At 38.2% G+C, this 18,079-nt stretch overlaps 2 protein-coding genes across 6 annotated transcripts in view; one reads left to right on the forward strand and one right to left on the reverse strand.

Annotated features, from left to right (window-relative positions):
• The window catches only part of CENPP (centromere protein P), a 117,375-nt gene that overhangs the window by 25,184 nt on the left and 74,112 nt on the right, over positions 1–18,079 (forward strand). The window lies entirely within an intron of this gene.
• OMD (osteomodulin) lies at positions 6,299–14,470 on the reverse strand. Its single transcript, XM_063411823.1, has 3 exons — positions 13,894–14,470; positions 10,695–11,641; positions 6,299–10,159 (listed from the first exon to the last, which is right to left on the reverse strand). The coding sequence occupies exons 2-3, from the start codon at positions 11,617–11,619 to the stop codon at positions 9,840–9,842; spliced, it is 1,245 nt and encodes a 414-aa protein (XP_063267893.1). The 5' UTR covers positions 11,620–11,641; positions 13,894–14,470; the 3' UTR covers positions 6,299–9,839.

Raw genomic sequence — 18,079 nt, forward strand, 5'->3', positions numbered from 1 at the left:
AGTCACATTTTGTGAATAGTAAAATGTTTTATTACAGGTTTTGTATGTTTAGAGAAGTTTCACCTACCTGGGAAATGGAAACTTTTCAGTCTAAAGAGTTCTGGAAAAATATTGTTTGGAATATTGTTTGTGTTGAGATTTTTAGACAATCGATGTCTAAATGCCTCATTAATGAACTTATTAGACAGTGTATTGGAAAATGGGTTTCACAAATAATATTTGCTTTGAATAAAGTTCTGTTTCAGGTCTATAGATAACTCAGTGGACGCTGTCCAGGTGTAGAATTTCCATCTGACTTATGAGCAGCCGTTTTCTGGATTTGGGATGCATTTCTTCCTCCCCCATCCTTTTCCTCATTATGAAATTTTGGCAGTCAGCACAAATGGGAGACAGATGACCAACTTTGAAAGTTTATAGAGTAGCTTTCTCAAGTCTTTAAAAAGTATGTAGCAATAAAATCTAGTGGGAATATATCCAGATTTACATTTCTCTTTTATTGTCATACCTTTTTTCTCCTTTTCTTTTTTTTGTTTCCTAGAGTAATACTTGTGATAAACTGTGGAACTTTTGGTTAAGTTTTCCTTTAAATTCTGCCTTGTTTAGCAGCCAAATGTCTGTAGGAAATCTGCAGAGTGACTACAGCCAGTTGCTGTCTAAAATCCTTTTGGGTTTACAATACTACCAGTTTCTGAACTCATTTGGATTTTATAAAAATGTTTATAGCTTAGTTCATATGCAGATTTAACAATGTGATAGTTTGGACTTGAAGCTTGCTCTGGGATAATGCTGGGATGGTAAAATGGAGATGTGAAGGGAAGAGAGTCAGCAATAATAGAAATTGGGCCCTGAATCCCCTTGGATGCTCTGCTGAAACAATGAGGCCCCCAGGAGTTTGGAAGTGGTGGAATTGCAGTGTCAGAACCATCTCAGCCTCCCTCGTGCCCTGGTGCATGTGTGGGAAGCAGTGACACAGCTCTGCTTCGTGCTCACCCTTTCCTGCTGCCACCCTCTGCCAAACAGCCACGGTCGGATTTCCTCTGTCTCTGGGGCATCCAAATGTTCCCAGCGCTTGAATGTAATCAAAGGATGAAAAAAAGGGAAAAAAACTACTAAGTACTGAAGCTGAAAGCAAGATATAAAAAATACCTAAATGTATTTGTTATAGTCTTAGGATAATGTATTTTGTAAGTACTGAAATCCTAGATTTCACAGCTACATAGAATGTCTTAGGAATAGCTTCATATTTTCCTTACATATGACAGCTTTAAAAAATGAGGGAAAACTACTAGGTAAATGAGACCTTGAAAATGTAGGAAGTCTTCAAGGAAACACTTGTTTGTTTTGATCTGCAAGAGAAGAAGAGGCTCTGAGTTTTTAGACAACATCAGGTACTGCTTCTGCACAAAACATGAGAAGTCTGTTCACCAGGGTTACAAGATTTCAGCTGTGTGCTTATCACAAAAAGGTTGTTGTGTGTGTAGTCACTGCAACAGAGACCCCTCTCGAAGGTCATGAATACTTCCTTACAAATACATTCAAAAAGGGAGATGTTAAGTAGTTTATTTGGCATGATGTCATCAAGGAGTGGCTTACAGCACCAAATAAAGTAGAAACTTTGTCCCATAGTTTGTCTGCATTGTCATGAAAGAAAAAAATATATGAGCAAGTAATGTCAGATAAAACCAGTTTTTGTCTGAACACGTCCCAGATGCTCAGGTCAGCACAAGGATGGGGATGGTATGAATGGCTGCCAGCATGGAAGGGGAGTATTGCTTCCTTCAACTGCTTTATTCCTGCTCAGAGTGACTAAAATAACCACAGCATCTAAGTCATGTGAGATGAAATATGTGGTTCATATGCACTGGCAGTAGGGGAGCTCACAGGAAATACCCTGGCAAGCAGGGAGTGCTTTCTAGGCACTGTTAGTGCTTGGAAATTGGATGTATAAGTGTCTGTTGCTTGCACTCTCCTTACAAGGACTGATGTACTTGGAAAGGGATTTCTTTTCTGGAAACCTAAACCTGCTGTGCTGTTAACTCGTTGAGCTCCAGTTTTTGAAGAGGGCCTTGATAATGTGTGGTGTGTTTTTTGATTTCCCTATGATACCTCATTTGCACTGACTGATTTCCCCACAAAATACTTTCAGCTGCTCTGTTAGGCATTTAAAAAGGTTATTTTTCCTAATTTCGTTGACATGGAACAGTGGCTTAAATTTGAACAGTAGTCATTTCCGTGTAATTTTGTAAGGATATGAAGTGTAGCTGAAAGTGTAAATGAACCACAAGATTTCTTTTCTTGTAGAGGACAGAACCCAAGCCAGATTAATCACCTTGGATTCTGGTCTCTGGATTCTGCTGTCAGAAAAACCTAGCCTTAGGTGAAAAGGGTTGCACACAGAGTAGGTGTAAAATGTTGCCCAGGGTTGTCTTCTGTCATGTTAAAAAATGAAGAATAAAGAGCTTTTAGGAGAGAACATGTGAGAAGCTGGATGGGTATGGATGGCAGAGGTAGGAAAACATAAGAGAGCAAGACAGAAATGAGGGTAACTATCCAAACTATTCATGTTGCTGACTAAATCTTCAGCATCTGGGAAAGAATCTGGTATTTAGTTTATGTCTCAATACAGATGGGGGTAGACTTTCCTCTGTGCAAGCCAGGCTGGAAATGACTTCTCCAAGATGCCTGTAGGAATTACATCGGGGCAGGGGCTGGCACTGCCTGTGTAAAGACTTGTGCTTATACAACAGGAGCCTGAACACTGGAAAAAGAAAAACGGGGAGGAAAAACCACAGGGCCTTACGTCTGTGGTGCAGGGGTTAATGAGGCTATGAGGGAGCACCAGGGAGAGTCCTGTAAAGCTGCTATCAAGATATTCCTTGTGAAATAAACCAAAGCTGAGATTGTTTTTAATCATTCAGGTTTGTTCTATATTTAGAGAAAGTGTATGTTGCAGCTGCTTAAAGACCTTGGCTTTCATCTCGTATCATAGTCTCTAAAGGATGATATTTTGTCGTTTCTGAGTTTTACTGTTTATAAGTACTATGGATTATTTATTGCTCAGCTGACCCTTGCTTCTGGTGGGTGCTGGGAATCACTTACACAGAATACTCCATGTCAGTGCCTTCTCTTGGCCAGGCATCTGTGTGGGACAGAATGAGATGAGGACAAATTAGGAAAGCTTTTAAAGATTCCTGGGCATTTACAGACCTGGGCACAATGCTGGGTTTTCTCTTGTGTGTGGTATTTCTGGTTCATTTGGAAGGTAACGTGTTGGGGGTTCCTTGGCATAACTCTAGTGTGGAATGTGATTTAAACACCTCACAGTGTTGACCAGCTGTTCTGGACTGGAGTCATTACAATGGCAAAGGTTTTATAGAGGAAAAGACAGTTCTTGTACCAGCCTGATAACATGGACATAATAATCTGCAAGCAGTGAGAGATTTACTGTTAAAGAGGGCAAAAGCATTAAGTGATCTTAGAGTTGAACTCTGTGGTTTTATTTTTATTTTCTCCTTTTGTAACCTAAAAGAAGTAACTTCTGGGAATGGTTTTCTACACAAGTTCTATTTTCTAAAAAACAGGCCTTTTCTGCTTGATGTTTGTGAGCAATTAATTCTACTTTCTAAAACTACTTTTATCTCTTTGCTGCTGCATAAATATGTGATGTGAAACTTCTCAGATTCCTTCACTCCCTTCTGCTTTTTGTTGAGGTCCTGACAGAGGTTGTAAAAGTAGTTCTAGGGTAGTTTAATGGCAGTAAGGATGGTGAGGTTGCATTTATTCATTTAAATGTATCCCAGAGGGAGGAGGGAGCAATCTCCTGGTTTCTTCCCTGGTTTGAGAACTGAAGGTGGTGCTATAGAAAAGTCATTGTGTGAAGCAAAGTCAATTCCAACTCAGCATCCTTGAGGGATGGAGGAGGGTTCAGAGGTGGTATTGAATGGAAAATAAATGTCACCATGTCCTAGAGAGAAGATGTAGAACATTCTTCAAGATTCAGAATCACTAAAGAAGTACCCGAAATGAAATAGTTATGCATAAACAGCTCCAGATTTGTTTTAAAAGTTGCAACTATTTCCAAGGCTCAGTGCATTAAATTAATTTAGGTCATTGTTAGGGCCACCAGCTGCAAAATGGAGACAGCTGAAAAATGACCTGGTGATTGTATGAACATTCTTCCATGTGTTTCTGGTTTATAATCAGAATTTTTTAAGGCTGAAGATACTGCCTTTATTTCTTGCATTTCGGGAAAAGAAAAACCCCATTTATCAGTTAATGTGTTTTAAATTCATAAAGCACATTGCAAAAATCATGCACAATATTAAACAGAACTCAAACTAAGGTTAACAAATACAAATGATAACCAGAGTGAGAGTTCTATTTACCCAGACCCCTCTGTCAAACACATGTTCTCTTGAACTTTGCTATGTGACATCAGTTACATCCTGAAACAAAAGCCAACCTACTGCAATATATTACAATTTCTTAGAATTCCTTCCAGAATTGGCATTAATTCCTTATGACAATCCCATCATTTGTTGAGCTGTTACTCTGTCCACAGGGACATTTGAGTCAGGGCTCCAAGATTCATTGGCCTTATCCATATTTTATTTCAGTGTTCCAGGCATCTGTTCCTTGTGCTGTTCACAGCATCTGCTTTACTCTGTGTCCATGGCTCATCTTCACATTTATCTCTTTTCCTTGTGTTGTACTTTTAGAACAGGGAAAGGTTGATTTCTTTTTTCTCTGTAGATGATGAATTAATACAAAGAGTTACAAGATTTTGCCTTTATTTATTTTCCTTTAAAATTAATAAGGTTATTAGAAATATAAATTTGGGGCAAAACAGTTCAAAACATTAAAAATATTTGTGGAATTCCATAAGTTGCAACAGTGTTTACGCAAATTGGCTTGTAGCTGATTAGTTCATACTCTTGCAGCAGTACTGGAAAAAGATTGTGGAATCTCTTCAATGTGTATTTTTTTGGTTAAAAATAATAGTATGCTCCCCTTTCCTGCTTTTCAGGTAGGAAAAAGCCAATGCTTATAGCTCACAACGATCAGGTTGGGCAACAAAGAAGGAAATGGATTTGTCTTGTAAAAGTGGAATGTGCATATGTTAAACTAAGTCAGAAAACATGAACTGTAAAACATCTGTTTTCTATAAAGGAGCTTCTGTCCTCATGCACATAACTTTTATAATCAGAGTACCAAAGCAAAGTGTAGAAAATATTTATCAGGAAAAAGCAAAATATATTCCCACTTTTTTGGGCTAAAGGAAGACATATAGACAGTTGGATTAAACTACTGTTATTTCTCTTTCTTTTGGTTTTTTAGTAACTTCTTGTGGCTGGCACTTTACCTGCATTGCTCATGGAGATGCAGAGTTAAAACCCAGATCAGGCATTGTTTCTGTATTTTCTGACTGTGCTGTAAACAAACTTATTAAGCTATTTGATTGTTAGGTTTTGCTGTTACTGATGAAATAAATAGCATGTTTAGTTCTTTGTTTATGAACCTATCTCCTCCTTTAAAAACACTGTATAATCTGAAAGTAAGTACCAGAGCAAACATGAAGCAGGTATGTTTTACACTGTACCAAGGCAGTGAGGAGCAGCAGCAGCACGGTTCAGGATAGTGAGAACACGAAAGTGGGTGTGGAGTTAATAATAATAATAAAGGTTTGTGTGCAATATCCTGTGTCCAGCAATGCCCATAAACAAATGCCTTGGGAAGAATATACAGACATGAGAATATATTCTCTATACCTAGAATATAGAGACTGAGAATAGGACCTTATGATCCTTGCCTCTATCCTTTCTGCCAGTGTTCTTCCATTCTCCAGCTGTTTTCAGCACTTTTGTACCCTCTGTGTTCTGTTTTGCCACCTTTGATGGGTCTCTTCCCTGGAACACAATTGCTGTTCCTGGCTTTTCTGCACACCGTGTCTAAGCTTGCTGCTGCCTCCTCTGTGTCCTCAGGTACCTGGGACACGTGAGCATCATCTGATGGCTCCTTCCCTTGTGCTGGAGCAGTGATCCCCAGCCCCTTGCTGTCAGTGCAGCTCATCATTTCGTGGGTATCTTCTGTATCCCCCCTCAGCCATTCCTCTGCTGAGCCCTCCTGCATCCTGTGTTGTTGGTATAGCTGATTTATTAAAATATGAATATCGATCTAATATCAATATCCAACTGTGATGGACAAAAGACTCTCTAACAGTTCAAGTTAGAAAGTGGGATAGCTTCCTAATGCGCACTGCCAAGATCACAGGTAATTACAAAGCCTTTTATTTACAAAAATGTTGAATACACAAAATACAAATGCATATTCATACCCCTGTCACTTCCTCTTCTCCGCTTTGTATGCTAATTGACACAAAGGCTATTAAGCATGCGGAGTTTGTTCCCTGAAATGGGTCAGGGGTCCTTTTGTGAGGAGTGGTCACCAAAAGGAGGAAGTAAAACGAGTCTTCCTCGTTCTAAACTTCCAACCTTTTCACTGCAGATGTGATTAATGGCTAGTAGAACTACCTGTTTCCTGTTTTCCAGGACTATTTCAGTGGGTTTCTGGAAACAGGAGGTCTTGTGTTGTATTGATTAGTTTCTCTGTTTGACAAGCAATGAGTTATTAAATCCGGGGTAGCTTATCTTAAATCTGGTTTCTTCTAACCATCCTCTAACTTTTAACTGATTTCAGCAAAGCTTATCTATTCATTTCAGCTAAATCAGGAACATCTATTGTTAACTGCAACCTTGGCTTTTCTCAAAGTTTCAAAATTAGTGTCTCATAGCTGCCATTTCTTACCTTTGCTGACCTTGCTCTGATCCTTTTCCAATCATGCCCTCTGTAATTACACCAGCTACCTGAGGCTTTGGAAATCAATACTGCATTTAATGTCTGCGTGAGCCACAGATTTATGGCAGTGTCTTGGTGTCTCTTGTTTTCCATTTGTCTCTAGTTACTCTCTACATTTGATTTTCCTTTTTATGACTCCTGGGTGCTGAGGCAGTGTTTTCACTGCACACACCTATGGCTACTGCAGCACTCCTGAGCCTTGCTGCTGAGTGATGGTGGTGAGGTCATCCCTCATGAGTTTTAATGTGGGACTGAGATCATCATTTCCAGGGACATCACTTCTCATTTAGCACTGATGAGCTCCATTGGCTCTTTTAGCATCCTGAGGGCTTTTGCAGCCATTCCTTAGCAACACTGAGCAGTCATTGTTGGCGTCCTTCTTCTCAGCCTGGTTTGTCTATCTCTTGCTAACATTTTAAATGGAATAAATTCCAGCACAGGCCCTTTGCAAAGTTCCACCAGCGGGATCCCCTCCATAATAAGAACACTTATTCTTAGGCTGTTTCTCATATTTTGATTTTTTTGGTTGTGATGTTGCCTTTTAATCTGTGGCAACTTAATTTCCTTAAAAACCTTCAGGATTTTTTGTAGGCTGTTTGGACCAGGATTTCCCTTTTCCACAACTTTCATGATTCCCTCAGAGAACTCCAAGGTATTGGCAAGGCAAAAACATCATGACAGGCAGTCCCCTGTATTACCAGAGCAAATTGCACTCAGATAGATTATCCATTAATCCAGTACTTTATTGTCAATTCTCATTTCTCTAAGGCTAACAAGTCTTGAGTTCCCTGTCCACTGTAAAAGCCCTTCTGGAATAAGTGTCCTATATCCTACAGATGATATTATAATATTAATTGAAAAAAAGTGAGATACAATAGTTCTGCTTGTAATACAAATTTCATGTTCCATCTGCATGAGTCAAGTGTAATAAGACAGCTCTGAAGTTTGCAATAATTTCCAGTTTGACTTTGAGAAATTCATATAACACCAATATTTTGACTTCTACTTTAAAACTAAAGCTAAGCTTTGTTTCATAAATGTCTTTAAAAAGCAGAAAGTTTTTGATAAAAGATGTAATATTCATACTATAGCTGGATAGTGTTCTTTTATTTTTAAAGCTGAGCAAGCCTTTCAAAAGAGCCTCTTATTTTAGTTTTGCATTTTGTGCACCATTCACTTAAAATCTGAAATAGCTGAAAGGTTCCCGAAGGTTAATATACTACATGTATATATTAATAAAGCAATGAAGTTCTAGATATATCTAAATTCTTGCATATAAATGATACTGAGTACTTAAATGAAGGGATGAATACATGCATGTGTTTCTTATTCAGAAGCCCAGAGGTGTTTGAGGGTGATAAATGTTAATAATTTTTTTTTAAAAAAGAGCAGACAAATTCTGTAGCATTGTGAATTTGTGGGGTGACCATAAAATAATTTGCTATGAATACTGGATCTGTTCAGAATGCAGGTAAGAAAAAGGGGAAGGAGAGAGGAACAGATTTCTTGAGTTAGTTGGCTGAAGATCCACAAGTTAATAATAATAGAATAAATTTTGTACCCACAAATTCTTATAACCATTCTTAAAGACTCTATATATTCTTATAGTTTATATTCATAGCTTTACAATAAATCTCTTTCTCTTAAAAAGAAGTCATTAAGTATTTTAATTTTCTTGATATTTCATTTGATACATAAGAAACCATAAATATGAAGATGGGATTAAAAAAAATAATTGGAATTTTAAGAGAAGAAATGAAACCTGCTTAACTTCTCAAATGCTAATAGAAATCTGATTATGTTGTACTTTTAAGTGTAGGACAACTAAAAAGACTACATAAAATTATGCAAAGCTGGTATTGATGTATTGAACTATCAGTTGCAGACATTTCATTTTGCTGTTGAAAACATGGCTTTTTTTCCCTCACAGCTAGTAAATCTCTATCAGGGAAAAAAATGCTGAAAAATAAAGAAATTATTTTTAAAAGGCAGTAAAGTGCTCTACAGTGCTATCTTTCCTTGTAGTTATCTGGATCTGTTTCTAGGCATAAGATATGACAAAAATTTGCATAGCTCAAAGTTTTCTTCAGTTTACTTAAAGCAACATTGATTCTATTTTGAAGCAGAATACAGCTAATGGGTATTAGCTGTGCAGAGGGATAGCCTGAATTAATAGTTAAAAAAAACCTGCCATGCTTTTCTTTGTTCCTGTTCTACTTGATGAATAATTCTAAATGCAAAGATGACATTTCTATGTGTCTTCTAAAATAGCATGGGCTGGAGCACAGGGAAAGTATAAATGCTGATGGTTCAGCTGTGTTAATGCACATGCTTTTCCCTAGAACCCAGCAGCTTGGAGAAAGATTCTTTATTGCCTGTGTTAGTGATAAGCTAAAATCTCCTTTGAAAGATTGTGGTAGTTAAAGAACAGCCAAAGAAGTGAATATTATAATACAGCTTGTCAGGACAGTTGAAACATAAAATGGGGAAGGTTTGAAGCTCCATATTTGTGATGTCCTCATCCAATTAGAAATTGGAGGAAATATCTGTATTTCTGGGAGATGTGGAGGAACTTTGTTGGAAGTATTTTTTAATCTCAGTCTCTTGTCCTTTACTCTGGTGGATTTTTGGCCTTCATCCCTTGTTCCTATTGAGTTATGACACTGATTTGTATTTCAGTCATTTTGCAATTGGATCACTTTAGAACAGAGAAGCTTTTCAGGTCAGTTTTCTTTCACTTCAGCTCTCACCCAAAGGTGAGCCCATCATTAACCCGGGTTATGTGTCAGACCTTTATCTAATGCTCTTTGATCCTCGTATTGTTCTTGACTACACCAATAATAGGACATTTACCTACTTTAAATTCCTATCTCCACTTTATAGATGCATCTTGACTATCCCAAACCTCCCACTTGTTCTAAGATAGCTGTGAATAACCCAGACTAATGAAATATTTCTGTATGTACTTCTTAACCATGATTACTTCAGTGATAGTAAGGATGAAAATAGCTGTCCTCAGCTTCATGATCTTCTTCAGTTTCTTGATTGAGCGTTTCCTGATTGTCTTCTGCCTCCTGGAGCTCCTCTGCTGTTAGGAACCGCCGGAACACCGGCGTTCTGAGCTGGGAGGGCCTGCTGCCACTGACATTCTGCTCTCCATAATAAATGGTTCTGATGAGGGGGAAGCAGAAGAAGGCGTAGCTGCTGATGGGGCTCGTCAGCTTGTTCTGGTCCACCCGGATGTAGGTTAACTGCTTGATGTGCAGTGGGTCCAGAGCTGGACACATCACAGTAACATTGATGTCTGCAAGAGAGTGGAAAATATTAATGAAAGTGCAGGACGTGGTTATGTTTTAGATGTATTGCAAAAGTGAAACTCACGTTTTGAAATTTAAAATGGAAAATGTTTTTATGATGTACAGTAATATAACCTTTCTCTATGTTTTAAATCAGTTTTGTAAATGACAATGGTACCATTTTGAGGGCTTGCAAAATATAAGGTTAGTAAGGAATTTGTAATTACTGTTCGATGTGAATGAGATGTTTTCATAATTCCTTTTTTCTGTATGTTTTTATCAGTTGCCAAATCAGAAACAATTTTCAAAAATATTTTAGCTGTTACGTGAAAAACTGGTATTAACTTTTACAAAGAGCTGTGAACTAGGGGAAGGCTTCAAAAATTAAATCCTCTCTAGTTTCAAATTGGTCTCAAATGACTGAGGATGTATTTATATTGCATCCTAAAGAATATAGATTATATTCTCCCCACACTCCCCCCATGACCAATATCAAAACCCACTAAGCTTATTGTTTTTTACAAAGTTTAACCATCAACCTACTTTCAATTTCATTGTCTTCAATGTACAAATGCTGCAAACTTCTTGGAATATAGAACACTTGTTTTAGTTTGTTATGTCCAAGATGAAGTTCTAGAAGATTGGGTAGATTAAAGGTGTCGTGTGGAATGTTCTGCAGGTTATTGTGGGACATTCTTAGGGCAATGATTTGGGGAAGTCTGTTGAAATAGTTTTCTGGAATATGAGAAATGGAGTTATTTTCAAGAGAAAGATGCTGAAGTGATGGTGGTAGGTCAGGAGGCATTGTCTGTAATTTGTTGTTGCCTAAGTTGAGCTGCATTAAATTGTTCATGTTTGAAAAGGGTTTTTCTTTGAATACCGAGTCATCAAGTAAGTTATTGCAAAGGTCAAGCATGGTCATGTTGGGCAATCCTTCCAATGCATTTCCAGGTAAGCGGGAAATTTTATTGAAACCAAGGAGGAGTCTCTCTAGAGAGCTGGGCAGAGGGGATGGAAATTCTTCTAATTCATTGTGTTGCAAATGAAGTTGAACTAGGTTTGAAAGTTTGGCAAAAACACCGTGGTCAATCATATGGAATTTAATATTGTTGTAGCTGAGGTTGATTTCCCTGACGAAGGTAGCATTAGTGAATGGTCCTGCAGGCACGGCTTCGATGTTGTTGTTCTGCAAATAAAGTTGTTGGACATGACTGGGGATGTTTGGAATTGTCTTGAGTTTCCGGTGGTCACAGTACATGGACAAGGGAAAAGCTGGTGGACAGAAGCATTCTTTGGCACACTCCACTGGAAAAGGAAAACGAGGAGCTTCAACTTGCGTGTTTGGGTTAAAATAATATGGGAGTTGTTCTGGCTCCCCACCATATTCATCCTCAAAATCGTAGTCTTCATACTGACAAGAGACCAAAGCAGCCCACAGGAGGATCAATTGGTAGCTCAGAATCCCCATATTGGAATTTAAATGTTGTGACCTGTTGATGAGAAGAAACATTAGGTTTGAGATGGTTATAAAGTAAACAGCACAGAAGTTTTAAAGCAGCAATATATAATGAAGTAAGTAGAATAATGCTTTTTTTTGGCAACACTGTCTGACATTACTAGGAAACCTAAATTTTGATCTGTACCTGCCATGTAAAAAACATAAATTTACTGTCCTTGAAGTAAACAGAGGTTTTCTGGTCTGGCTTCAGACAAGGAACAGCTTTCCACCTGTGCTGTGCCTGGTACTGAAGGGTACCAAAACAGGATTGCTTCTCTAAAGAGAACATTGAAGTAGATTACGTGGAAATATCGTATATTATGTAAAATAAAAATTTATGTGGCTTTGCAAATGGTATGTTCTGTGGCATTTTGTGTTGTTTTTCAATTTTCCACAAAACATTACTGACTTAGTACTGTGTTAATGATGACATAATGTGATTTTTCTGTTCCTATCATTTATCTAAAGCCAGTGCAATTCAACCATCGTGCACTGCACATGGTGTAAAATCTTTAGTGGTAAGTTTTCTTCATAGTCTTCTTCTGCTTCTGTAATGATATGTTCTTTATAGATGTGAATTAATTTACCTTCCAAATACCCTTCTGAGGTGAAATCCTGATCCTGTGAAAGGCAAATAATTTTTCAGCTCTAATTTCTGATGCTCAAAGCCAGTCTAACATTTTTGAGTATTTTATGCAGTCAAAGGAGCTTTTTTGTTTGGCAGAATGAGAGTTGTGAATCATGTCAAGCTGTTCAATTTAAGCAGCAATGAGTCAAAATGTTACATTGCAGGTCAAACCACAGAAGTCATGGAAAAACTTAAGAGACTTTGCTCAGTATAGTACAAGAATCATGAAGCAGAGAGAGAAAAGCAGTTATTCTCTTTTTTTCTCATATATGTTTCATACCCAAGGGACTCTTTGTCAATATTTGTTTACTGACCCTCAGTAACAAAAGAGATGACACAAGTGGTTATTTCTGATGATTCCTAGTGGTGGTTACCTAATGTGTGATGTATTCTATGAACTGAACAGGGAAGAGAGAATTCTAAGGAGAGAAGCAGTAACAAACTCTTGGAATTTGGTGCCTCCTTGTCCTCGTGCTGTGTGACAGAGCCTGAGTGTGGCAGTGGCTGGGTGTCACCGTGGGGCATTGCCCAACCTGCAGATCTGACTTCACATTTGAATGTAGCCAAGTTTCCTAACTGATGGAGACCTTAAAACCAGGTTGGACTGGAGTCAGGAACCCACTCCAGGTGGGTCCTTAGCAAAGCCAGGGATTCCATATCCCTGCAGCATTGTGAGATGTCTGAGCTAATTAAGCAATTAGCAGAGACACAGAGCAGCCTTGCACTGCAGCGCTGCATAAATGCAGAGAAGCAATTCTGTGCTTCAGGAGGAATTCACAGGGTTTCGCATTTCAGGCAGTGTTTATCAGGATATATTCCAATCAGTCCTGTTGGTGTCTATCTAAAATCTGTTTCTGACTCCTCGACTGCCTTCTGGTTTTGTGTCTGTCCCCCTTGCCTATTTCGTGGTCTTTGTTTCTTTTGATTCCTCCTTCTTCAGCTGCAGTCCAGAACTTGAGCTTCACCTTCTCTCAGCACTTCTACTCCTTGTCACAAAACTTCCAATTAATAATTTTTGTCCTCGGTGCCACAATTATCCTTAAAAACCGTGAGGGACAAGTCAGGAAAGTCTTCTCACCTTAAGGCCTTTATGGGATTGATCTACTTGCCATGTGGACAATGTGAAGAGATTCTCATCATGTCTGATGAAATGATGAATAAGAAGTAATATATACCCAAGTCTCCCACAGATTTATGGAGAGAGGGGAGCTGGTTTTGGGGAGACATTCTGATACTTTGGCTGTAGCTGAGTATCTTACTATGGAATTGTAACTGTCCTGCCAGCCTTGCAGGTTGTGTCTCAAAACACTGACACCTCTCCATGAAATAGTTCTGAGAATTTAACTAGCTTTAAAACACTCACGTCAGGTGAAACTTGGTAACGGGAAATGCAGCTCAGATGCACACAATATGAGAAAACACATAATTACAAAGTTGAGAAACAATAGAAAGTCTTAAAAGCTTGATTCTGTACCATCTTAATGAAGTCAGAGCTCAGTAACTGTATTTGTAAGCAGTTTACTGAAAGCTAAATATTATATAACATACGTGAATCACTCTTCACTGAAAAATAACACAATCAGTTCATTTTATTCCTCTTTACCAAGAAAACTTACTCTTTGGAAGTCTGAGAAGTTCCTCGTAGAGGGCAGCAAGTTCTTGTGCTGGTGAAATCATCTGAGACTCAGCCTAGCCCAGCTGGAGGAACAAAAGATCTGCCTAAGCCATATTTTGTGGTAAGGAGCCTTGTGGGAAGGCAACACAAAATAACAGCCTTGGCCCCTCTTCTGATTTGCCAGTAAAATGAAAAAAACTGCTTTGTGCCACATCATCACTTGCTGTAGATGCTGTGTCATAAGGCTGTGAAGCAATTTCTCCTTTTGTTCAAATCACTTCAGTATAATTGGCAGGATTCTTTCAGTTACCAACTCCCATTAAAAAAAAAAAAAAAAGAATAAGGCTTCACAAATGATTACAGAGGTTATTAGTTCATAGTGCGGGTCCAGCTGCAGTGATTCAGTTCTGCAAAGGGTTTGTCCTCTGAGGATGAAGTTAAGAAAGAGTAAAAAATTAACCTTACCAAAATCAAGGGGAAGCATGTGCTCTAAATAAGCTCCTGTAACCATCTTCCTGATTTTTCCCCCCACAATGTCCGTGTCCTGTCTCCTTCCTGCTAAGGATTTGTTCTGTACAGTGCTCTCGGTGTGGAGGGGTTAAAGTTCAGCATTCACAGTAACTTTCCAACATCTTTGTTTGCTGAGTTGTATAGAGAGAGCATAAATCTTGTGAGAAGGGTAAGTATGACATGAAACATAAACCATTTTACTGAAGAAGAATCTTTATCTTGGATTTTTAGGGGAATTGAAGAAAGAAGGTATAGTTATCTCCTTTAATGCTTAATATCTGTGATACACACAAAAAATGGAGAAAATGGACAATTTTTTTTGTGAAGTGGTTTAAGTGTATGATTTATCCAAAGCAGTTAATTGTGCTTTTGTCTTGGTAAAAGAATTGCTTTATTTCAAATTGTGTTAACAAGGAAGAATTTGGTTCTTGAAAATTCTTCTTAAAAAGCGTCTTAGAAGTATCACAGTCTTTTAAAAAATGCAGTAGTAAATTTACTTTTTTTTCCTTTGAGCTTCATAGAGCTGATGATTTGCTCAACCTTTTCAAGTTTCTTCTCTAATATTGAGGATAAGAATATGTTTAAGAAGATAAATCATACATAATTCTAACATTTGCAGTACAAAGAAAAGCGCCAGAAGTCATGACCAAGGTGATACTGTAGGAGTTGGCAATACTGGAAATAAACTGAAGCAGTCATGTATTTATGTAGGGAATGCAGAATACAAGGGAGAGGTTGAAAGAGAGAAATTACAACTCCATAATCCTCCATAAACAGTTGAATAGCTACATTGTACCACTAAATCAAACCCAGTAATTATTTTTTAAAAATAATTAATAGAATACATACACAGTGAGAGATGAAAAAAGCCCCACCAAGTTTGTAAAGACCACTTAGTAAAATGTAACTGGCTGCTACAGAGTTTGGGTATTTTTTAAGCACAAGACAAAGAACATGGCACATATTTTTGGAAGCTTTGTTCTAGTAACAATTGTAAGTAAAACATACATAAAACTATTTTATCTAAAGATAAAAATTAGAATTCCAATTTCATACCAGATATTTCTCTATTGTTTTCAACTATTGATTGTGTCCCAAAGTCTCATAAGCTCTTGGGAGATCTAAAATCTCACAGTGAATTTAAAAATCCATGGTGGCAGGACAGAAAAGTCTGTCCTTTGAAAAATAGTGGTAAATCTCTTGATTTGAAGCCTATTGAGCTGCAGAGGCTGAGGCAGCTCTAGCCATGGAACATGTTAACACTCGGTTCCTGTTTTGTTGCAAGAGCTGTTTGGGAGACAGACAAGTTTATACTTTGTGATCTTGGTCAAATTGTGTGGTTTGATCTTCATTTTCATTTGTGGTGCTGCAGGAATTTCCTTACAAGGCAGATAATGAGGGGATTAAATTTAGCATCCTTCATGTAAGGCTTCTTATTTCAAAGGCTGTGAAAATTTATTGAATTTTCAGCATGTTTTGTTCTTCAGTTTTAAGAATGCTTTGGCAGGGTTTATTTTTAATGTTGTTTTGTGGGTTTTTTTGTCATTTTATTTATGCAGTTGTGATATACAAAGTGGGATGTATGTCAAGCTAGAAGTCTGAGTTCACTTCAAGCAGATTTATTTTCTTTAGCCAAACTTGATTGGACCCTTTTCATCAATTAAAATCTTTGGAATTTCACCATCTCTATTAACTGCATTCAACTTATGAGAATTGTCAGCTTTTTCAGGTTTTTTTTCCTGAGCTGAAGGCACAAGAAAAGCTTCTCTATTCTTTTATGAATTTAGGGGGGTTTAGCTAGTTGAGTATGGGCTACTGAACACATTTTAAAGTTTCCAAATTTTGGTCAAAATATTCATGGGATAAGGTAGAAAAGATCACCAGTGGCCTTGAGGTGAATGGGACTGCCTCTGATAATAAGAAGGTATAAATTACTTTAAATTACTTGGTCTTTTCCTTGTATTCAGTCTTACTGTAAAAGATTCTTGGGTTTCTTTGTGTTTGGTGGGTTTTTCTTGGTGAGTTCTTTTTTCCTTTCCTTCCAAAATTTCTAGTTGTCCATATGAAGTATAAAGAAAAAAAAAAAGTGCATTTTTTTAATAGAGGCTTCAGGGAACTCAAATGAAGCCAAGCTGGGGAAGTTAGACCTGAGGATTGTGTTGGAAGTGTGATCTTCATAGAATTGCACAGGTCCTGGGTGAAGGTCTGGCTCTGCTATCAGATGTCTGAAAAAAGGCCTCAAGCTCAAAATTTCAAAACCCTCAGTTGACAGCTTTGAAGGAGTTCTGTTCTAGATAAGAGTTGATGTTTGTTCCTGTGAGTGAGGGCACAGTAGAAAAGGGAGTGCACAGTCCAACATAACAAGGAACTGTGGAAGTTGTAATTTGGTTCCTCGTGGAGCCTGTGGGTAGGAAACAGCTGTAGGCAGAGTCATCGAGGCTGAGCTGCTCTGCCAAGTTCAATTATAGGCACAGAAGCTCTTGGCATCCCAATTTTCAGGCCTTAGCAGCCAGCCCAGCTGCCAGCAGCCACCTGCAGCCTCTGTGAACTCCATGTGTGAGCTGCAAAGTGCTTCTTACCTGTGCTGGCCTTTGGCAGGGCTGATTGAATACTGGGACTGTAGTGGCTGCTGGATTCATTCATCCTGTCTTTCTGCAATGTAGAGCTCAGGGAACCGAGATGCTCAAGGTCTGCTTCCTGCAGAGCCTCCAGCCCCAGCCCTCACAGATTTTAGTGGTGTTCTGCTCTTCCTGGAGTGGAAAGTCATTCCAGGAGCGTGTCCCTGTGGGAACGTGTGTTTTTAAAGATTATGGAAAAGGGGCCATCAAATCGTATCAACAGAGATGAGACAAGGCCTAATCTGTTTAAACAAGCAAAGCAGGACAGAGCTGTGCCCTGTGTGGGGCTTTCTGCTGCCTCTGCCCTGAACCTTGCTGTGTGGTCCCTATTTATTTCCCATTTAGTAGGTGGTATTTTGAGATCAAAACTCTGGCAATCCACATCTTGTGCAGCCTGTTTTCAGTGTTTTGCTTTGTTTTGCTAAGAGCTCCTGGGAAGACCATGTTGAGCAACTGAAAACAGTTGAGTTTATTGACCTTGTGGCATGGGAATTAATATAACCTCGTAGGAAATTGAGTAACTTCTACTAATGAACAGGAATACACAGAATTTTCAGTGCTGAGTTCACTAGAAACATTTATGCATCTAGCAGCAATACCTTAGGAAGATCTGATCTCATTAAATCATTGGTTACACTTCTGCATGAACAGGTGCAAGGAACAATTGGCCCTGCAAGGGAAAAGTGTCAAGTTTCCTGGCAAGTTCAAATTTAAAATATGTGAGGGGTTTTGTATGACAATATCAATTTATGGTAGTGGATAATTGACTTCAAAGGACTGACAGAAGAGGAGGGATGTAACATTTTTCTGAATATAATGCTGTGTTAGAAATCTCAGAAGGATTTAATACTTGGTTGGGAGAGGTTACATTTTGTTAAAATAGATGGATTTTACTTTCTAAATACTCCTCATCATGTGGTGTTTCTACTAACACAGTAACAAGTAGTCATAAACAATTTACACTGGAATAATAAAACAAGTCGAAAACTGATGTAAGCAATATTATCTGTAGCAAATAGTGTCTGGTTACACTAAAATGCCCTGAATTGCATGAAATTA

Source organism: Prinia subflava, chromosome 14 (genome assembly GCF_021018805.1).
Source record: "Prinia subflava isolate CZ2003 ecotype Zambia chromosome 14, Cam_Psub_1.2, whole genome shotgun sequence".
NCBI lineage: Eukaryota > Metazoa > Chordata > Aves > Passeriformes > Cisticolidae > Prinia > Prinia subflava.

Coding starts and splice junctions, on each gene's coding strand:
- OMD (XM_063411823.1), bottom strand. CDS start 11,619: ATGGGGATTCTGAGCTACCAATTGATCCTCCTGTGGGCTGCTTTGGTC. Junction 10,160..10,694: donor TGAAGACAATGAAATTGAAA/GTAGGTTGATGG, acceptor ACTCTCTTGCAG/ACATCAATGTTACTGTGATG.